Genomic DNA, 23,694 nt, shown 5'->3' with positions numbered 1-23,694 from the left:
GAAAAAGAGGAATAAATCATGAGTCCTAGGTTTTTTTATATGAGCCACTGGATAGACCATGATGCCACTTCTGAGATGAGAAAGACTGAATGAAGATGGGAGAGGCATTAAGAATTCAGTTTTGCATATGTTGAATTTGAGGTTGCGATCAGATAAGTGGAGGGTATGCAGTAGGGAGTTTGGTACAGGAGCAGGGAGCATATGGCTCGCTCCCTTGGTTCCTTCATACTCTGCTCAAAAGTGACCGGATACTCTATACAGAATAGTAAGCCCACCCCCAATCTATCCCTTATCCCTCTCATTCTGCTTTCTTGTTCTCCGTAGCTCTTACTACCATCGGACACATTGTTTGCATTTTTGCTCCTTGCCTATCTCCCCTGCCACAAGAATACCCCCCTCCTTGGCAGGGAAACCGTCCATTCTGCTCACCGCTGTATCCCCACCAGAAGACCTAACATGTAATAAGTGTTCACTAGCTTTTGTTAAATGAATGGAGCAAGTCCAGGAGAGCTTCAAATGGCAACCACCCCGTTAGAGAAACTAATTTAAATCAAGCACCCTAAATGCTAAACGTTTTGCATATTTTCCCTGTTATCCAACCGTCCCTACCTCTCTGCCCGCTCCTTATCAGAAAACAAAAGCAGGAGGGACACCATATTATCTCTTCTGTTTGTGGTTGTGTCCCAAATACCTCCCAGACTCTTGGTTTTGGTCACTTCAGCAACAGGTCATAACTGAACACATATGCAACCCATTGATATAACTATGAGCTTGGGTTATAGAGCTACACCATGATTTTCTCGACATTTTACAGGTATTTTAAATCATCACTGGGCAAGAGGGATAATCATAAGGTAACTGGCTTTGGCTTAAGATAGAAATTCAAGATCTTTTTAAAAAAATCAATGACATGGGACTTTCTCAAACTGCTAAACACTACCCGACACGAAAATCGTCACATTTAACATAACATGTCAATACAGTTTGTTTAAAGAAAATAAAATACTTCAGGAGATTTTCAGTACCTTTCTTACTAATCCTTCACTGTTAGAATTTCCTGCCGCAAACATAATTTTATGCAGAACATGTTTCAATGTTTTAACTCCTAATGGCAGTGTCCAGCTATTATCCAGTATATAAGATTGTTTTCCAATATTGGGGGGAGGGGTTACTATATAAAATAAGGGAGAAATTTATATAGAATCAGTGGAAAGAGGCACTCCCCCACCCTTCTTAACAATTTTCTTAATAGTTTCACAGTCAAGACAATTATAATCAAGATAAACTGTAAAATAACAATTCAGACAATGTTCTATTAGTATCTTAGAATTACTCTTTACCAGAACCTCTGTTTCACCTCTATTAAAAAAAAGTCAAGACATTTCAGCAAATGCACATTCATATTAAAAGCATATAGTAGGAAAAGAAGAAAGATTCCAGCAAGATATGGAAATTTTCAGAAATCACCTAGAAAGGCAATTTAACAAAGATTAATTATTTTAATAAAGATTTAAATTTTCCATTTAAAATATTGTATAACAGTGTAAATTTGTGTAAGAATGACAGAAAGATGTAGAAGGGAAAAAACATCAGAATCCAAAAAAAAAAAAAAGACTGATGCTCTAACACACTAATTATTATTTTAATATAGTTTATTTGTATCAAAGCCAGTTTTGCTTTTTTCTAAAATTTCAAATTGTAGGGGAAAAAAGCATACCGGTTTGAGCTAACTTGAACGTTATGTAATCTTTATTTCCTAATGCTAGTTTCAAAAGAAATAAAGCATCCTAGATTTTTTTTAAAGGTTGAGTTCAGAAAAGAGGGGGAAAACATCTCATTTTACCTCTGTTCTGTACTTGCTTTTCATGAACTTGCTTTGAACTTTTAAATTTATCATTCCAATTTTCATTAAAAAGCACAGTGAGTCACCATCTTCTGCAAAGAATTAGAGCTATGGATAATGGAAAAATAATCTCCAGGTGAAATGAACACTAAGAGGAGATTAAAACTCCTACATTCTAAAAAGGATTTGGGAGTTTTTCTCAAGTCAAAAGGAAACATAACAGCCTAACAAATGTTTTACACAAAACATGGCCAAAGTACATAGATGCTGGTTAGCATCATCTGAAAAGATGGGATAAGACACATTTATAATTCTTCTCTCCTTTGAAGGATTTTTCATTTTAACCTAACAACCTTCTCATTCAATTATATCTGTATCTTTCCTGAAAGCAAAAGCAAAAAGAGAAATCATAATGGACCACTGCGGTTTTTGAAGAACCTCGAAACCAGCGGCTTTGTTAAGGTAACAGACTGTCCAGTGTTCGAGAATCATCACTGTTGCCCAACACTATTCGTCTGCAACAATAAACAAAGCGGCACCCAGAAACCACCTTTCCTTCCCCACATTCTCATTAAATATGATTTAGTTCTGGAGTGGGCACCAGAATAGAGGTGGGGCAGGTGTCCAGTGGTACCCGAAAGGGCCCAATTCCACTTATTCTAAGTTTAAAGGATTCCATATGGTGATCTGGGTATAACCCAGGCTTCTCCAGGAGAAATGAAGAGCCTGATTACTCTCGATGTATCTCCAAGGCATCCTCCTGAGACACCACGCAGCCCAGCAGGAAAGCTGACATTACACAGTTAATCAGTCATTCACAAATACTCACTGACCACGTATTAAGTGTTAAACACTCTGCTCAGTGCTAGAGACTAAGAAATAAACAAGAGCCAACTGTTACATCATATCTGCCCAAAATATAATCTGAAAATATGAAAAGTAGGACACAGAAAGTAGCATTGGACTTTTTTTTTTTTTTTTTAGCATTGGACTTCTAACATGAGATGCACCCCTTCTTACCTCCAGACCTTCTCAAATTTTGTTCCCTCTGCTTAAAACACTCTTTCTCTCCTATTAACTCTTACTCATCCTACAGGATGCAGATTAAAGGTCACCTCCTGTCCTGACCCTCGGGGATTAGGTTTGATGCCCTGCTATGTGCTTCTGACAGCACCCTGTATTTCCCTGAGTATAAGATCTCTCACTTTTCATTGTTTCCTTAATGGTCTGTTTTCTCCTGTCAGTCTATATCACCCACGTCATCAAGATCCTTGTCTGCCTGTCCTAGCCCCTGCTATCACAGTGCTTCATACACAGCTGGCAACCAAGAAATACTTCTCATCTAAAATAATATGTGGTCATTGTTGACAAGGAGAAATAAGCAATTTAAACTTATTTCTTAACTCTGGGTTATAGCTTTTTAACTCTCTGAAACTGCTAACACATATAAATAGATTTTGCCATTTAAAAATGGTCCATTATAAGTTCTATCCCTCCAAAGCTACAAAACCTCAAAAAGAATTGTTTTAACATTGCTTCTAGATATTCAACTATTACTTCATCCTTTTTAATTTTAAATTAAGTGTTTTTATTACTTTGGAAAACCTCTTAATCAAAATTAAATCTTCTTTTAAGCATTTCCCCCAATAGATAAATACTGGTACTAAAATTACATTCACCTTTGATGGGTCATATCTTCTGAGTGTTTCTAAGAGTTCTGGAATTTGTATTCTTGTCTCCTCTTCACAGAAGAAAATCCACGATGAATTTCTGCTATATGTTACAGAAAAGCTGACAAAGAGAAATAGGTTATAGTAATCACTTCTATAAAATGAGTTTATGGTAAGGTTTAAAACTAATAAGCAAGAAATGGATGAAAGACATACAAAATGGCAAGAAATCTAGATTTTTTTCCCCTACATTTTTCTTCAATGTATAGTTTCAGCTTATTGGAAAGCCAGATACTAATGGTTTATAAAACAGCTAGAGTTCTTAAAGTTAATTCTCTCCATAACAACACCAGTCCAGAAGGTAGATAATTTTCAAATATAAATATCAAATCTATCAACATTTTAGCTTTTAAGAAAACAACATATTTAAAAACAGAAGCCATCCATGATTAAAAGAATCAAGAAATTTGGGTAATGTAGTAGTCTTAAAAAATAGAGTTCAAATTTACTTTACTTATTGACTTTCAGTAAGAAAAGTAGGGAGCATTGGAATGTTCAGGTAGAAATGTCAAAATTCACACATTTCAAGTTAAACATACTGTGGTAACAATGGAAGTATGGTCCATGCACCTTCCTGCTTAGACAGCTGGTGAAGAAGAAGGACTCTGGGGAGTTCCTAAAGAAACATTATTAAAGAGGAGAAATAAATAAAAATACAATATGATCACTCCGATTTAAAAAAAAAAAAAAGACCCAATTTTTAAAGGCAGGTATTTTCAGAAACCTGACATTTTACTCTACTCTCTTTTTTCTTCTCCTCAGGAGCTGCTAGAAATGAGAGATGTTGGCTGACTCCACATAACCTCTTTATCACCTACGCATGGAACAGTGCTAAAGACTCCAAGAAAGGTCTTCAGTGATACCAGGAGCTGACCTGAAATTTGCGAAGGTGACCAGAAGGGAAGAGCTCAGAAGCAGTCAGGGATAACACAGAGGCACAGAAACAGCTTTCACTATACATACCATAGGTAGCAGACGGAAAGTGAAACACATCAGCTAAACAAGAGGGTGTATATAATATTCAATTTATCTCATGTAAAAAAAAATTTAAGTGCCCTTAAAAAACTAAAATACCATGGTAATGAAGAGTTTAGGGTCTAATATTAGAAATACAACCCTTAGGTACTCAGACAATAATAGTAATAACAGACTTTGAAAATTTATAAACATAGGAGGAACTAAGATTCAGAAACAAGACACATCTGTGGTTAAATAAATATGCATACATATACACAGAGAAAGAGAGAGATTAATATGTTTAAGGCTACGAATGTTAGCTCACGTTATCACAAGCCCTAAGTCAGAGATCTAATAATATGCTTGAATACCACCCTCCCAACAAACTTTTAGTATATTCTGTGTTTTATTCAGTTTCTTGATAGCTGTTGCAGACAAAAGATATTGAGAATAAGTGCCTAAGTATTTGAACTATTACTACACTAATGTAGATTCCATACCAGCTTTTAAGTTCATATAAGTTCATTATTTCAGGAGAATGGTTTTCAATATAAATCTTTGGAACTGACTTTCAAATAAAGTCTCATTTCTTTATTTTATGTAGTATTTATTTTAACTTTCATGTACAAATATGAAATGCAAGAATAGTAATCAAAGGTTAAATCAGACTAGCAATATGACATGACAGGAAAAAAACAACTGAAAGGCTGAATTAACAGTTAGTCAGTATACTCAATATAATACCAGGCTTTCCTGCTGTTGGTTATGAATTATGCAGTAATTTTCACTGACTTTTAAGAAATGGCTATATATATATTATATATATGTATACATAGATACATGTATATTCATGAGGGATTATATAAGAACAAAAATCATGTGTGAAGAAAACTAATATTAATAGTTGAATAAAGCTTTCAAAGAATTATGGCATGCTAATATGAACTAGCTAGGAAAGAAAACAGCAAATACTTTAAAAGGTTTTATAAGAAAATAAGTAGGGGCTCCTGGGTGGCTCAGTCCATTAAGCATCTGACTCTTGATCTCAGCTCAGGTCTTGATCTCGGGGTTGTGAGTTCAAGCCCTGTGGTGGGCTCCACGCTGGGTGATGGGCATAGAGACTACTTAAAAAAAAAAAATGAATGACCTATTGTGTAGCAATTGAAAGTATAATAATGAAGACTTCGTAAACATGGAACTGTCTTTATGTTAAATGGAAAAACAGACAGGATTCCAAATATGTAAAACAAATTCATATATGAACAGAGACTGGAAAGGAACCAGAAAAATGAAAAATTTTGTGTCAAGATGACCAAAGTATTACATCTATGCTTTTAAAATCCTTTAATGTAGTTAAAACATTGTTTAGGTTTAAAAGTTTCTTGAGGAAAAATGAATACACCTCAGAAGTCTTCTTCCATACAAGTCCTATCCTTCCTGGTTACAGAAAGTATAAAAGTGATGTCAACAGGTATCACAGGGAGGCTGTGAGGGCACCTTCCTGGCAAGGATGCAAAGACAGGCTTATGAACAATCTGTCACGACAATAAAAGTAAAAAGGCAAAGTCTTAGCACAAAGGAGTAAAATTCTAGTCTAAAATAAACTCTATGGATTACTAGTAAATTATAATCATCCTTATCCCCATTCCTTTTTGTTTACTAAATCATATGCCTGGGTTTCATATCTGCTTCGGTCAGTGAACACGAAAATGGCAATCAAATTTTCTGTACCCACCTATCTCCAAATAGAAACATTTCAAAAACTAGTGGGCTGTGTTGGTAACTGTCTCCAAAGGTGTATGAATACCTTGTTCTTAAAAATATACCTACCTTGACATTCAAAAACTTGGTCTTAATTCTTGATTAACCGAAGGTCATTTAAATTATAAATAAATTTTCATCCACGAATCCTCAAAAAGGCCCAAGAGCTTTTACTCTTGTTTTTTATATATACACACATATGTGTGTGTATTTATACACATGTGTACATATATATATTCTGTGTGAATACATATGCACACGTGTTCTTATGTATTAGCACCTCTAAGGTAAAATAATTTAAAAGGTCACAATAAAATTTTCTATCAAATGATCTTACCTCAGTTTTTACTACTTGGAATTATAATAATTAATGCTCTTTCTAAGAATTTGTGTGTTACAAAAAACACCACCACCAGACTTAGACCTCCTTACAGCTGCCATACCCAGCTTGCAGCACTTTTATATGCAATGCAAGTTTTTTAATATGTAATAGGATGGATGACTGAGAGAGTTTTCAAATGAAATATCAAAGGGAAAGAAAATAAGAAAATGTTGTATCAACAGTGCCATTTGGAGTAAAAGGTATAGTAAAGGCACCCATGCCTACGGCACTGTCTGTTGTCGATCTAAATGACACCTGTTCACCCAACAATACTACTATTCCAAACCTACAAGGTAAGGCAAAATTCTATCAGTAATGAGATAATGCCATAACAGAGGCAAGCATAAATGGGCTAAAAATACGAAGGGCGTACCGTGGGCAAATGACTGAAAAAGGGAAGAAAATGAAAAAGTTGAACAGTAATCTAAACTTTCATGTCAACCCTTTGTCTCGTTGAACCAGTCTGTCTTCACTTCCACCATCAGCATCTACTGGTCCCCAACAAGCACTTTGAGGTCAGAAAGCCTACTGAACGTGCAGTCAGTACTTCCTCTGAACACATGTTGTATCAAGTATATGTTCACACTTAAAGCCACTAACAATTATGAAGAACAATCACCTTCAAAATCAACACTCTAATTGGTTCCCTGGTTCTCACACAAATCCATCACCGGTATTTGGCAAAGGGGTTCGATTCCACAGCTGAGCATTCTAACAACGCTCTGCGAATGGAGATAGCCCATCATTCTTGATAAGGAAGGAAAACCAAGAAAATTTTATATCTGGAAATATTAATAGTATAAATGAAAGAGCTAACACTTGAACATGGATGGAAACAGATCAATATTTAAATATCATAAATAACTTTAATTATTAGGCAGGTTTGGTTTTGGGTCACTTTACTCTTTGTACCTCTGTCTGGAAAGAATGCAACTAATTTAACTTCATGCTGCTGGCCTTTTCCCTTCTCGACGGACTATTTCCCAATGCTTGTGACTTGCCCATAACCTTAATTCAAAGTATAAACCTAGCAGTACATGAGTTTATGGTCTAATTCAGTCTCATCATTCGGACCAAGTACTAAATTTGAAAGCAAAAGCCAAGACATTTTTCAGGATGAGGCAGTGGCTCTGAAACACTGAATCCTGTTTTAAGACAGATTCCAGTTCAACCGCATTTCCAAATTCCAACTGTTATATAGGTCTTAACCATTGAACTGAGCTTTTGGACCAACACATGAATTACGATGAAAACTAACATCTGTTTATTGTTATAATTTCTCCCATAAGAAAGAGGTATATCTTATGAGGATGATGATAAAGATGTCTGATATGCTGTTTGGAACCATGTCAGACAGATTTACTAGTCTTTAAAAATCCAGTATTCACTTATGAACCAGTAGATTACATGTGTTGCTGTAATAACGTGTCTTCCAGGAACCTGAGCCTATATTTAAAATATATATATTTCTTTCCAGATACGTGTCTTAATCACTATCTTCTCCTAACAAGAGAAAATTATTACCTCCTTATTTATAAAATTTATTTTTATTAACTATTTACTTTGAAATGCATTACTAAGTACATTTTTATAGCTCATATAAATCTGTTTTAACTAATCATTCATTCATTCATGAAAGGCAGTACTACAGCTCAGTGTTTAAGGATCTGATTTCTGGAGCCAAGGTACTTGCATCAGAATCCTCGCTCTGGGGGCACCTGGATGGCTCAGTCAGTTAAGCATCCAACTCTTGGTTTCAGCTCAGGTCATGGTCTCAGGGTCCTGAGATCGAGCCCCACGTCGGGCTTGGTGCTCAGCATGGAATCTCCTTGTCCCTCTCCCTCTGCTCCTCCCCCTGCTGCCTCCCTCCCTCCATCCCTCTCTCTCTCTCTCTCTTTTTATCTCTCTCTCTCCCTCTCCCGGAATAATTAAAATCTTAAAAAAAAAAAAAGTTAACCATGATTACTGCCATAGTTTCCAACTCTCTGTCTGCTTCAGACCCCGACCCCATATATCAGATGTCTCACTAGTCCCTGCAACCCCACCTCTCTAAACCTAAGCTCGCACACTGGCTCACGGACTGGCTTACTTTCCTTGTATTCACCCTTTCCCTAATACCCAGCAAGACCCACAACGACTGCCCCCATCAACGAGAGTCCCCACCATTGCTCTTGGCAGGAGTCTGGCAAACTCTACTATTTGTTCAAGGCTCAGTTCAAACGCTGTAACAAAGTCTTCGCTGACCTTTCCAGGCGGGGCTAGATGCTTCCTTGCCTGTGTTCTCAGAGTGCAATGCCACCGTGGCTTCACGCAGCAACGTGCAGTGTGTCCCCTACTAGAACGAGCCTGCTGGAGGGCGGGCACCGTCACTCACCCAAAAGAGACCAGGTGCTGGGCAGCACCCACCACAAGCACCCTGTCCCCAAGGAGCACTTGCCCCCTCTGCACAGCTGCATGTGCTGGCCCTGAACCGATCCCCCTGTACACCTCTAGGCACTGGGTACGGACATCACTACCAAAAGAGTGAGCTCCGAAGTGACTGGCTTCCGTGGGCCCCCAGCTCCAGACTCAGTCCTGCGCAGCAACGTCGGACTGGCCACACTCCATCACAGGCTGCCTCCCCTGAACCTGGGGAGACCCGGCGTCTGGCCTCCGACGTTCTTACTGGGCCAAGGCCCAGCTCCCACCAGATTCAGCCGGGATAGAGATCCCCAGGACAGGGAAGGGGTTCAAATGCTAGGCAGCCAAAAAGAGATGAATGTTCACAACACGGCCTTCTCCAAAGTGGGGTGAACTCATGATTGCCGAGCAACCGCCTCTGAAGCAATGTGGGTCTCAATGCCCTATTTTCTCCTTGGGGCATCTTGCCCAGGTCCTTCCTTAGAATAAATATTCAATAAGGATTTATTAATGAATGGATGGCTGAATAAATTCTTACTCAACAGCAATGTAATGAAGTCTCCAGTTTAATAAACAATTAATGTGATGTCTTAACACCTAACAGTTACTGCAAAAAAATGAATCTTCAGTAAGTAAGCAAGCATCCAACTGCTCTCACCTAAAAAGAGAACTTTGGTGATAGCCAGCGACACACTGTCCAAGCCAACCTTTCAGTGAAGTGCCTCGCGCTGTCTCCTTGACAATAAAAAAAGTTCTAAAAACAGGAAACACAAAACCGTCTTGTTTCTCAAGCTTCTTCACACTGATCTATGAAAGGCTTTGCTCTGACTTATCTTATGGAAACAAGGTTTGTTTTTTTTTAAACTAATGAACCAAAGTCTGTAGACTAACTCTCCTCAAGCAAATAGTGATTTACAGAACTTTCTGTGAACAGGGAAAAAATATCATTTATTTGTTAAGGTTGAAATTCTTCCAGGTTTTAAATAAAGTTCATACCACAAAAGAAGAAAATAAAATTAGACGTGTCTGTTCTTTTCAAAAGCTATTTAGTTGGGGGTGGAGAGAGCGGGGAAGTTTCTAGACAGCTAGTTCAGCTCCATTTGATCCAAAGCATAAAATGTAATCCAATATCTGCCAAATGTAATGTATACAGCCGTAATATTCCCCCCACTCTTCCCCCAAAAAACTCTTATAACAACATCCCATCTCTGAACTTGCTTTTCTGCATTTGCAGGTTGCCTTAAAAACAAAACCATAATTTGTCTGTGCTTCTGCCCATATCTGTCTCGGGTCCTGCCTCCACTGTGAGCACGGGCCTTCCCTCCCCGCTGCGCTCACTCCACAGGGGCTGACTTCCTCACTCGAAGTGGTTCCCCAACCAACCATGACCCTTGCCCTGTACCATGGTTGAAGCTCACACTTTAGAGTATTCAAAATGGTGCCGGAATTTTTGTTTTACTAGAACCTACCAAAAAACCCCACCATGATGCCTTTATATTCTTTCCTTTATTATTTCCAACTTCATCTTATTTCGAAATTCCTTTGGAGAACAATACTGGTTTCTGTAACTTTAGGCAAGGGTTAATACCAAATACTTCTGAAGCCACAGGAAAAATGATCACCGTCTCAGTTCCCCTGGGTCACTGGATCCCAGGTCCCAGAAGGGAGAAGGCGACACTCGGAGGACGGCCTCTCCGTAAACAACATAAGGACGAGAAAATCCGATAGTGTCTTCACCAGAAGCCAAGCCGTTTGCTCCTAGTTCGTGTAACAAAAAAATCTACATACAAGTATTTTCATGCAAACATCCATTCAAGAAGGAATTTTCGTAGGTTCAAAAAACAGAAGTCAAATCATAACGGACACACAGATCTCTGCACGTAGTCGGCATTTGGAACAACACACACTCAAGTGCCTCATTCATTAAGACACTGTTGCACGAACTCTCCTTACGGGTTTCTGTCAGCCTCACCTCCAGGTGGCTTTTTGTGTGTGCACCTCTTTAAATAGCCGGTCTTTGTAACTCCGCATTACCCCTCCCTCTGTAACGCAGGGAGAAAAAAGACGGAGGGGGAGAAAAATAGCACTTCTTCAAAATCCATGTTCTCCTACCTACAGATTTGCATTTAGGGGCCCCATACTCATCAACCGCATCCCCCACCCACTGACTTTACTTTCCATCCGTTCTGATCTAAAAAGACCAGTGCAGAGCCCACTGTGAGCACATCCTTACTCATCACCCAAACTGCTCCCAAAATCCCAGATGCCACCTGGTGTCCTAAAAGTAAGCCTTCCTGACGACTTGGCTTTGTCTCCCAGTTCCGGTTTCCATGTTCTCAACCGACACCCCTCCAGCTCATTTTTCCCATCTTTCTTAACTGATTTGACAAGTCTTGTTTCTTTACCCTCTCAGGCTTTATTTACATGTGCACTGGGCGCTCTGTTACTGTGTGCTTTTTACATATTGCCCCAATTCCTCGATGGTTTCAGATATGCACCGTCGTTCTAAAGGGCCCTGTGTATTGCCTAGAGTTGTCCTTTTAATTCGTAAGTACTTAGTATAACCACACATGTCCAGTTAATATTTGTTAGATAAATATTTTAAGATGCTTATCTCGGACGTCTAATACCTACCTAATGATATAGTCATTTCTATGAGGAAGCAGTTACCATCTACCTCCTAAGTAATTCAAAGAGCTAGAGGACCTTTCTCACCCTTCGCTCCACGCAGCCAAGAATGGTACTCTGCACGTAGAAGAGCACTTGGTAAAGTCCGCTGGCTGACTGATTCGAAGACACATACAACTACCAACTACAGAGCCGTTATAAGCTGCCTCGTAAGCTTCAAAACTGGAGCTGGGCCTGACAACTCCCAATGACCCAAATTATTTTAGAAACAAGGGAAAGGGTGTCACTTCTCCAGCCACAACTCCCCGTACAGTCCTAAGTTTCAGACGGAGAGTTAGTTTAGGCTCCTGCTTTCATATGTGCATTTAGAAGGATGAAAAATGTTTGTGTTGTTAGTAAGACCGCATTTAACACTCTGAGGCAAAACAGGCAGAGGTAACGACTTGCCAAAGCAAAGAGAACAGCGAGAAGCAGATGCGTAATCACAGAAACCATTAAATTTTTGCACCTTAATTTTTGGCAGATTTTGTAGTCAAGTGCAACCTGACGAGGGTAATGAATAAACAAACAGCAGTTCTAGACATCTGGTCCTGTGGGAGGAATAGATATTTTGGGCTATCAGATAAATATTCAAATGATAAAACTTACTGTTGATTCCTCCCTTGGCAAGCAACTTTTGTGAATGCTCATGGTGGGCAAATCTACGGGGAAAACCCAAATTGCAACCTGAACGCTTCATGGTTCAGGTCCCAAGTGACACGAGCACCCCAGACATCCTACTCAATTAGAGCACACCCTAGCGAAACCATGGGACTGTCCCCTCCCTGAAGGAGCCAGCATGCTCTCCACCCCATCACAGTGCCTGGGATGCCCTGACAACTTCTGCCTTAGGGTCTCTTCCGTGGCTGATGAATGAGTTGTCAATTCTTTCTCAAGAATAGGTCAATTTATTAAGTTCCAGTTAAATTTTAAGTAAGAAGCCATCCCTGCCTCTTAAAAACACTTTGCCCCACCCCCATGTTTGGTGTATCTCAGCATTTAATTCTCTGAAGTTAACCTTATTGCTCTATTTTCATGTAGTTCTAGGTCAGGGTATCCCAATACTGCCCCAAGGATTGTCTGCAGACCCAGTATTAGCTGTCAATTATCTTTGGATCTTTGAAACCTAATCACATGTGTAGCATTAAAAAAAAAAAAAAAAAAACCCTCTATAAAGAGAAAAAATTAACCAGTATCAAGTACGGTTGCAGACTCTAAAATCGTTGTGGCCATTTCAACTACCAAAAGGCTGGATCTTACGAGCAAATTAAATCCAAGTATTACAGTTTTGTCGTAACTACCTCAGTATTCACAGTTGGCTTCCATCCTAGGAAAGAATTTCAGAATAAGAAAAATAGACTATCTTATAATTAAAGGGAAGTTTCCTTATTGCTTTCGTCTAGACTCCATTTATTATCACAGAAATTAAATGCTGGAAAAGAAGGGTTTGCTTAATGATGTTGCTTAATTACGTGTCTCTAAACGTAAAACCAATATTGCCACCTAGTGGCAATCTAAGACAGCTACTAAACACGTTTAAGGTGCAAATTGTAAACAGAAAGGACAATACAAATTAAGTATAAGCAAACTGAAAATAGAAGCATAAAAGAAACTGCTAGAAAAGGTGAATACTTGAGTGAAATGGACCTGCTTTCCAAGCTTTAAAAGCTGAGAAAAATGTATCAGTGAAAAATACAGTTTCTAATATTGTCCACGTGTGGCATTCCGTGAGGCTCCAAAGAGAAGTACAGAGCAGGTCTTGCCTCCCTTTGGATTCTGAAAGCAGAACAGATGCCCCGGAGGAGAAAGGGCACTGCAGGGGAGCTCATGTGGGATACCAAAGGAGCATCCCAGAAAGTGGCACCCGTCCTGCTGTCCGTCATGGTGGACCAAGGCTGTCAAAGGAACAATAATAAACACTCGGCCATAAAAAGGAAGGAAACCCTGTCACGTGCTACAACACGGATGAACCTTGAGGCCATTACACTAAGTAGAATAAGCCAGTCCAAAAAAAAAGACAAAGACTATATGATGCCACTTACATGAGGTATGTAGAGTAGTCAGATTCATAGAGACAAAGCAGAAGGGTGGTTGCCAAGGGCTGAGGGAAAGGGAAATGCAGAGTTGCTGTGTAGTGGGTATGGATCCAGTTTCAGTTGGGAAGACAAGAAGTTCTAGAAACTGGTTACACAATGTGAACGTTCGTCACCGTACCCGTACTTAAAAATGGTTGGGGGCAAATTTTACATGTTTTTTTTTTTTTTAACCACAATTAAGAATAAAAATAACAGTAACAACAGCACCAGCAACAGCAAAGTGCTCTGCCTGGGGACGCCTTCTGAAGTAAGTGCCCAGACAGGAGTCCCCACCAGATGGCCCAGTGAAATGGACATTTTTGAGACCCTCTCTTACAAGTCCGGTCTTGGGAACAGGACAGTACTGATCACTGTTTGAAAGGCTATTCCTTCAGGTTCCCCAACATCAAACAATGCACCTTGTCTGTCTCACACATTCCTCCTCCATCCCCAGAGGGCTGCTCCCGCTCTGCGCAGTCCCCAAACTCTGGTTTTCCCCAGGGTCCCACTGCTCTCCTGGGAGAAGCACCTTCAAGCTTTCAGCCCCTACCTGTCTATGTCCCCGATTCCAAATCCACCAGCTTCTGGTCAAACTGCTCTCCTGAGTTTCAAGAAAACAAATATCCAGCCTCCAGCACCTGACACCTCCACCTCAGACTTCATGGATAGAAACCTGACATCATCTTGCTCCCTGCAAACCTGCGAGTCCCACCCCACCTCAGCCCCAGCTGGGCACTGGTCCTGACTTCTCAGCCCTTCACCCCAACTGCCCCCCTTCTGGCCTCACATCTCCCCACCACCACCCCTACCAGCTCCACCCCCCGCCCCTAGCCCACTGCCTCTCACACTGCCCCATGGCTAAGCACCAGCAGAGGTCTGCAGCCCCACTCAGAGCAGCGTCACCCTGGACAACTCCCAACGACCTCACACTAGGCTCCTTGCCCCAGTTTTAGCTCTGTTCAGCCGCCGGAGTGATGGTTTTAAAATACGGAGCTGAGGGGCACCTGGGTGGCTTAGTCCTTAAGCGTCTGCCTTTGGCTCAGGGCGTGATCCAGGCATTATGGGATCGAGCCCCACACCAGGCTCCTCCGCTGGGAGCCTGCTTCTTCCTCTCCCACTCTCCTGCTGTGTTCCCTCTCTCGCTGGCTGTCTCTCTGTCAAATAAATAAATAATCTTAAAAAATAAATTAATTAAATAAATTAATTAATTAAAATAAAATAAAATAAAATACGGAGCTGACACGCGGAGGCCCTAACGGCTCTCCCTAGCAGCCATGTTCAACTGGCGGTACTCGTACTAACAGGGATTGCGGGTTCCTCCTGCTTGTACTGCCAGGGGCCAGAGATGCTGAAGTCCTGGATCTCAAAGAAATGGTTCTCAAATGCAGAGTGCCCCCGAGAGGCCCTGAAGAGGACACAGAGCTCCTCTGTGGGCAGGTTCCTACCTCACCTGCCGGGCTGTGGCACCTACACTGCCCACCTCCTCCACAACACGCTCCCACTTCTCACCTGGCTGCCTTCCCCTGACTGGCTACAGAGGAGCCCTCCCTGCCCCTTAACCTCACAGTACCTGATTTCTTACTTATTTTTATCGTACTGTGGTAAGAACATTTAACACGAGCTCTGTCCTCTCAACGACTGTAGTGTACAACCAAGCACAATGCTGGACTGCAGATCAGAGCTAATTCATCTTACTCAATTGAAACTTGACACCTGCTGCTAACTCACTTCTCCCTCCCCTGGTTACCACCGCCCTGGCCTTTGATTGTATGAATCTGATGATTTTAGATACCTCCTGTATGTGGAATCACGCAGTACTTGTCCTTCTGCACTTCTGCCTTGCTTTAAAATTGCCCGCGTATAGGCCTGTCTCCTCTCCTGGACTGTGGGCTCTTCAAGTGCAAGGACTATGCTTTGCTGATGCCTGTATGCCCAGTGCTTTGAATGGATGGGAGGTTCACAGATAAATTCTTCTATTGACTAGGTGAGTCCTTGATGTGTAAACAAAATCCTGACTTTAGCAGTGATGTCAATTTCTCTCTTCTTCCTTTCAGAGATTAGAACTCCTTGCGTTTTGGCTGGATCCAAAGGCCCAACTAGATAATACTTTTCCCAGCTTAGGTGTGCCCACGTGACAATGGGATGTAGGGGGACATGATGGGAATGACGTATGCCACTTCAAGGTCATACCCTTAAAAGGAAACTGGTTGTCCTCCACACACCAGAACGCCAATGTCGTGGTAGTCAACCAGTTCCAGCCATGCTGATGAGGACAAGACACTTCAGCCGATGGCAAAGTAACAAAACATAGAATCCAGGAGCAGAGCTGCCAACTCCCGGCCCACCCAATATTTGTGAGGGGAAGTAAATCTCCACCTTCCTTAAGTCATTGCTATGTTGTCTGTGCTGAAGTAGTCAAGCGAACTTTCTTCTTTTCCGTATTGTCTCTCAAAGATCCACTTACTCAAGAGATCATATTTTCCTAGCACCAACTCATACTCAGTTTTTTACTCTTTTCTCTACATTCTGTTGTTTCACGGGAAGAAGTAAAATAGCTATTCTAGTTAATAGGAGAGGCGTTCACCATTATCAATTTAAGAATTAACAAAAAATTTTTAAATAGAGAAAATAATTTACTTAAGTTTTCATTTTAATATTTGTTCAGTTTCCTTTGGATTCCATTCCACTGCCATAGGTTGAATACCCATTATGTTTAAGATGCTGTGGAGGAAGAAAAAGCAGAACCACCTGGATTAAATGGGGAAGATACATAATCTAAAACACATGACTCTGCTTCTGCAGGACGGAAGGTATCTCGGAGAGCAAGGACACATATGGGTGCATAAGGATACACATGCTCTTAATTCATATGAGTAAGTGATACAGAAGTCTGTCCTGGTGTCATCACTGATTACACAATTTGGGGTAATTGCCAAGGCCCAGTGGAGCTAAATTCCATTAATGCCTATCTGGACCCAACAGAGGGATTATTCAGGTTATGGATTCCCCATCCTCCCTGCCTCGACCTTCATCTGACCGCTCCACTAGTCTCTTTACCAGAGCAAATGGAAGGAGGCCATTCAATCAAGGTTGCTGCGTGTCTGCCTCTCTGATAAATCAGACAAGGTTTAATAGAAGGAAATCTCCAAAGTCGGTTTCCAAACAAAGAAGTATTTTAATAAACTCATCACCTGCTCCTATCTCCAATTACCAAAAAACAATCTGTTTCTAGCATGCCAGTCTTTCCTTTCCCTTGAGAAGGTATGATCTTCCTAGGAGGGGAGGCAAGGACCTGTCCTTGTAAGGATGCTGGGAGGTTGTATGAATTTTATAGGTAAAGCATTTAAAGGCTAAGCACAACTAAACCTTATGCTCAGCAGTGTCTCAGCCTTGAATACCATTAAGGCTGCTAATTTGTCCATTGATAGTTCCAATCCTTTATTTCCCAGCACCCACCAACAGAAAGAAAGCAATCCGTCAGAGACACACATCTCCTGTCAAAGAGTTCTTGCCGACAGAGCTGAGGGATGGCATTCATCTATAGACAAGCACGTCTGTCTTGAAGGCCGTAGCAATGCAGTGTAGCGAGTGGGCTTGGGGGAATTTCTTTTGCTCGGCTAAAGAAAGCCCCTCTATGGCAAGACAAGAAGGTAAATCTTCCTTTACTCAAACCTCCAGCATTATTCACAGCAGCTTTAGATTCAGTTCATGCCTATTTTAAACATTATTAAAATATGTACCTGCAGGTGTCGATCTTTCCATAATCCACCTTGGATATTACATTAGAAATCAACCCAAAAGTTCAATTAATGATATCCAATTAAAAAACAGATTAAGAGACTCATAGAGGAAACACCACACTAAGGTTAATGAAAATGTTATTTCAACATGAAAATTGCCTTAGAACCTGGGACTAAAATTTTGAATATTAATTATCTCTGCTATTTTAAGCCCTGCTTTTAAAATGTTATTCCTTCCACTTCTTTTTATCATATTTTGTGACAAAACCACAATAGTCCTACACAATTATGCAAGTCTCTTAAATTTAGAAAAATAAGAAGAATTTAGAAGATGATGCTTTGAGCATCAGGAATTAACAAGAGAATTTTAAACAAGTCAATATTAAATAAGGAAAACAAGTCAGAAGAGTTATTCTTATTTAAATAAAACGATTCTCTACAGACAGAGTACTTTGGAAAACATGAAAGTAATAACAAATAAATAACTAGCAAGCATCCCAGCCATCACTACATACCTGTGTAAGATTTGCCGCTTGCTTTAAGATGCTTTTTTGTAACTGTTCTGCTCTCTTTGCATGAAAAGAATTACTTTGACTCTGGATGACAAATACAATTCCTTTTAAATCTAGAACCAAAAAAAAAAAAAAAAATGTTTTCAGGTATTTATTTTTCAACAACTGAAATAAACTTAAAAACAAGTTAAAAAAAAAAAAGCTGCAAGGCAAGCCTTCTGGCCATAATCTTTTAGGGAAAAAAATTAAATGTAATCATAGTGACAAAAATCTCTTTAAACAGATCTCTGAAACATCCTTCCTAGAAGTTAGCAAGTAAATAAGCTCACTGTACTTGATCAAGTCTGTGGTAACAAACTGTGAATCTGCTCCCGCTTCTGTCGAAAGAATGACTGGAAACGTGAGAAAGTACAAAAATGTCTACAACACTAGCCTCCCCAGTGGCTGAAAATCTTGTTTGCCACTAGCCTTCTAACAAGTCACACGTAACCCTACATTGCACTGTTACCTGTTATGGGTTGACGGGTGTCCCCCAAACATCAGGCATTCAAGTCCTAACCCCCAGGAACTCCGAGTGTGGCCTCACTTGCAACTGGGTCTTTACAGAGAGGCACTCAAGTTAAAGTGAGGTTGTTGGCGGGGGCCCGAATCCAGTATATTTGATGTCCTTACACAAAGAGGAAATCTGGACACGGGTACACAGAGGGAAGATGATGTGAAGCCACCGGGAGAAAACAGCCACCTACAAGTCACAGAGAAAGGCCTCAGAAGAAACCAACCCTGCCCACACCTCGAGCTCAGACCTCTACCCTTCAGAACTGTGAGACACGTTTCCGCTGTTTAAGCCACACCATCTGTGGTACTTCATTTCAGCAGCCCTACCAAACTAATAACACTACCTCAAGAATGTTCCGGATGGCTCTTTAAGGTGACACTCAACAGTGACCGCTTCTGTCCCATCAGTTCACAAGAGCTTGCAAATAAATAACTCCATAATCTCTACTCTACTTCACAGGGCACCCAGCCAGAATTAAGTGTTATCTCCAGGAAAACAGCCCCAATGCCACAGGAGCAGGGCTTCAGCAAGAAGTACTGCATAGAAGCCCATCCACAACCATACTCGCAGTATTTGCCAGCCCCTTAGAGACTCACCTCGGGGTGGCCAGCTTTCTTGCAATGACGAGCAGAGAGTAAACCCCCGAATGTTAGGCCCACATGACCAGGGAAGACTACTGGAGGTCTTGCCAGCAAAGATAGTTGCTCAGTCCCCACAATGGAGAAGCACGTTAGGTTCTGAGTTTGCAATAAAGCAACAGACAGAAACAGCCATTGGGTCAGCACCCTGCCCCCAGACAGGGGCACTGGCAGAAGGGAGACTTCACATAAACTATAGCCTCCTGCCCAGCTTACAGCAATGAATGTGGCGACCTACCCCCCACCATGTGCCTTTCCTTTTAACACCTCGACTCAGAGACATCATCTGGTTTTAATTTTATCCCATATATTTTATTGTTCTTATGTTCAGTTCTATGGTTCCATTCATTTATTCAATCACTCAAATATTCATACAACAAATAGCTCCACAGTGAGCCATCTAGATTCTAAAAATAATCCAAAATGCTCTTTGGTTAAAACTCAATAAAAAATTTAAAAGGAAATGTTCGACAACCTACTGAATATGACCTAATTCTTTTCCTATAGGAGTTTATATAAATATGAACATTCCACCTACCTACCTCTATTTCAAATCAACTTCTCGGCTCTATAAATAGGACACACAGGTAAGACTTAAACGAGTATCTTATATTTCAACTGAAATGTAATATTTGATCTACTATATCTGAAACATTAAACAAGTGACATATCAAAAGAGGAGTTATAAAGACTTACTTCTGTTAAAAATGAAATAAACTTCAGAGAATAATTTTTGCAAAATTTAATAAAGCTGAAGATGCACATTCCCAATGACCCAGAAACTCCACTCCTATTAATCATCCTTGAGAAACTTGCATATGTATAAACGAGGCTATATAACAAGAATGCTCACAACAGGATTGTATGAAAGGAAAATAAATTTGAAGCAATTCAAAGACCCACTAATAAGATATATAAACTGGAAAACTAAGCAGCAATGAAAATTAACTAGCACTTGATGCATCAATCCAGGTGGATATTGTAGATGAACCCTACAGACTGAAAAACAAAAGCAAGCTACAAAGGTATAACCATATAAATCGATGGTTTGTGAAAAGACAAGCACAAATATATATAAGATGGATTTTTACTATATATATATATATATATATATGTATGTATGTATATATCATACATGATCAGAAAATATAAAAGATTATATGAGAGTGATATAAACACCAAATCAAGATCATGGTTAAAAGGCTCCCACTGTGTTAGGAATGTTTTATTTCTTAAACTAGGTGGTAGATACACGGACGGTCATTATACTACTCTTTGCAGCTTCTGATATGTTCAACATAATTCCTAATAGAGTTTTAAAAAGAGCAGATCCATCTGTCAAAAGGTTAATCCTGCAGTAATCAACTCGTGCCTTTTTTTCTACCAGATCAGCAAAATTCCCAGTGTTCCCACAAAGACAACAGTTCTTCCACACAGGGAAGAGGTTTTGCAGGAAGAAAAAAAGTGAATTCTTCTCCTTTGCTTGTACCTGAGTCATGTGCTATGGGGTGTATTTGTTTTTTCTGCTCCTAAGAAATCATCAGCTTCCTTCTTCTCCTGCCTTGATCACACGTGCTACATGCACTCGCCCAGCAAGCGTCTCTACGTCTGTGCTGAGTGCAAGGGTCTGGCATACTGACGGAAGCAAGCACAGTCCCAGCAAGCACGAGCCTGAGCCGGGGTCAGAAGGCAGTCATCACAATGCAGAGCCAAGCAGGGAACCACGGGAGCACAGAGGAGGGAGAGCAAGTGTGAGCAGAGCTTCTGGAAAGGGGCATTTCCTGCATGTCCTTTAAAACGCAGCAACTTTCTGCAGACTTGGGCACAGAGGGTGGCAGGTCAGGGGCAGAGAAGGAAGAGGGGTTATCCCAGAGTGCACAGCCTGCCTTCTCTCTGTGGCATCAGGAGTCGATGACTGGGGAGTCTGTCAGGCATTGCCCAGAAAAAGACGAAGGGACCAGTCAGTGGTAATGTTAGAGGGGGAGGCTGGCTCAGCCAGATCAGATCATGAAGGATTTACGTGCACAGTAACGGGGTGGATCTATAGATGAATAGCTTTCAAACTGGGGAAGAGCCACAGAGCCATCCAGGACCCCCGAGAGTAGGGCCTTCCCAGAGGAAGCGATGAGGACCCTGTGTCCTGGGGATGCCCACAGAAGAGGTGGGAGGAGCTTCCCAACAGAGGGAACAGTGATGCTCTGGGAGAGCTAGTGGAATTAGGGCCCTGAAAACAGGAACAGTGAGGTACGGCTAAGAAATAGGCTGCATATGGGGCAGTTACTGGGGATGAGGGAAAGGAGGAAGGGTGCACCCAACCCAGTTCCTAAAACCCTGTTAATAATCAATGACAGAATACCATTTACAAGCCATTCAGCCCCACCTCCACTCCAGAAAAAAAGAAAGAAAAACAAAAAAACAGGTTAGCACAGTTAGGTGCTGAGCGCTGCTTATATACTTGAATTACTGGTGTTTCTTATATCAGCTCCAAGAAATATTTTTCTGACAGACATCCTAAGCCCTCCCTCACTAGATCACATTCTGGCTGAGTCTAGACCCCAGGGCTCACCTCTGTGGTGGTCTTCTCTGCCTACGCTGTCCCACCCTCTGACTCTTAAGCTCCTGCTGCCCAGTCAGTGGAGCTAAATAAGACGATCACCCTATTTCCTCATCGCTTCCGTCACACTCCTCTGAACCCACCGCAATTTGCCAACGGCAAACACTGTCACAACTCAAGACAGATGGTCGTTGTTTCTCCTCCAGGAATGTGCAATAAATGGGTCGTACACTGAGTGCCTGACGACAATGAGGGGCGTGATGAGCCGGAAGAGGAAGATAAAGAAATCAGTCAAGACTAGGAAAGAATCCGTGTGGGTCTGAGGCCAACGGTAAGCTGCAGAGAATTAAGGAAAGGTGATGGAAACAAGAAGGTCGTTAGAAAAGATCCCTGAAGGAGAAGTAATTCTTTGAAGGAAAAAGAAATCAAAGGTTCTCTATTTCTCAGTTGCTGAGCACCTATCGTGTGCCAAACGCTCTACTAATTTCTAATCCTTCCGGGTCCGAGGTAATCTAGAAACACGGATTCCATCCTGCTGCTGTCTCTCTGATGAGGAATCAGTGCGGGGTTCTTCTGAGAAAAGCCGAATAGCAAGCGGCCTTAGGACTAAAGGCTGAGGAGTACATATGCACGCACAGCACATGCATGAAGAGCCACTCCAATCGTGTTCTCCTTGGCGAGAATAACCGCCACCCATGAATCTACTGATGAGACAGTGAGCCGAAACAGAGAGAAGGCTATCCAGCCCGGAGTGTGGTAAGACTCTGACTCCTCTGGGAGGCTTGCTTTTATAGCCCGCCCCCAGCCCCCACAAGGTCTGCAAACCCAGGTTAACACTGTGGCAGATAAGGCCCCTGGGTCTTTTCTGGATATGCTGATACCAAATCACATATCACTAGCTTTGCCATTTGTAATTCCAAGAAAGTCGATTTACTTATCCAGGTAACTTCCCCTTGGTACTTTCAAGCCCATGTCCCAGACTAGCGACATTAGTTCATTTAATAACCGTTTTCGGATTTTCAGGGCACCTGGGTGGCTCAGTTGGTTAAGTGTCCGACTCTTGATTTTGGCTCAGGTCATGATTTCAGGGTCGTGAGACTGAGCACCACGTCAGGCACTGCGCTGGACATGGAGCCTGCTTAAGATTCTCTCTCTCCCATCTCCTCTGCCCCCTAGTCTAAAAATTAAAATTAAAAATAATCATTTTCTATAAGAAGCTCCAGGAGCCCCAACAAATCTCATAAAATAAACACACAAACAAATGCCCAAACCCACAAGTGCTGGCAGCAGAGAGAACATCTCCACATGGGGAGGAGTGGCTGAGCCATCCAGGGTGTCGTAATATAAAGAAGAAAAACCAATGAACCAACATGGCTCCTTCAATACGCCAGTCTCAGAGCTGAAGGCATGCATGTCCAGGGACCCAGCACAGGCCATCCTCCCCCTACCACCCAGGAGCCCTCTCCTGTCTTCTAGACTCCACAGAACTTAGACCTGTGAAAGGAAGGCCTAGAAAGGAAAGTGTGCCCTTTCTTTCCTGTCCAGGGCCCACCTTGCAGGTTCCCACAGCCTACTCTCGAACCACCGACATCGACAAAGTTCACACCCTTTGGGAAGAAACCCAACACACAGATGTCAGCCTTATCCTCTTGTCAACACACTGGGGCATATTTCTCACAATACCAGAAAACAAAAACAACAATTGTGACTTCATGGTCACATTTTTGAAGATACTTACAATATAGCGAAAGGGAGGACAAATAAGGGTGCACAGGGGCCATGATGCAGGTATGGGGCGTCTACAATGAACCAAGTAGCTGCTTCTGCACCAAGGTTCTCGGGATGGTTTGACAGATGTGGTTGGTAAGCTGACCCGTAG

The 23,694-nt window shown here is 41.3% G+C and overlaps 1 protein-coding gene across 2 annotated transcripts in view; it reads right to left on the bottom strand.

The window, feature by feature from the left end:
- B3GLCT (beta 3-glucosyltransferase) overlaps positions 1-23,694 on the bottom strand; it is a 119,722-nt gene that overhangs the window by 71,488 nt on the left and 24,540 nt on the right. For both annotated transcript variants that reach the window (XR_005832370.1, XM_040621937.1), the window contains exons 4-6: positions 18,071-18,180; positions 4,113-4,189; positions 3,523-3,634 (exon numbers count right to left, since the gene is read on the bottom strand). Coding sequence is in view for 1 of the 2 variants with exons in the window: in XM_040621937.1 (XP_040477871.1) it covers positions 3,523-3,634; positions 4,113-4,189; positions 18,071-18,180 (299 nt within the window). In the remaining variant the exon portion in view is untranslated. The remainder of the gene's footprint in view (positions 1-3,522; positions 3,635-4,112; positions 4,190-18,070; positions 18,181-23,694) is intronic.

This window comes from Ursus maritimus, unplaced genomic scaffold (assembly GCF_017311325.1).
Source record: "Ursus maritimus isolate PB19 unplaced genomic scaffold, ASM1731132v1 scaffold_10, whole genome shotgun sequence".
NCBI classification, from domain to species: domain Eukaryota; kingdom Metazoa; phylum Chordata; class Mammalia; order Carnivora; family Ursidae; genus Ursus; species Ursus maritimus.
The sequence above is the reverse complement of the archived record's forward strand: the minus strand, read 5'-3'. Positions and strand labels throughout refer to the sequence as shown.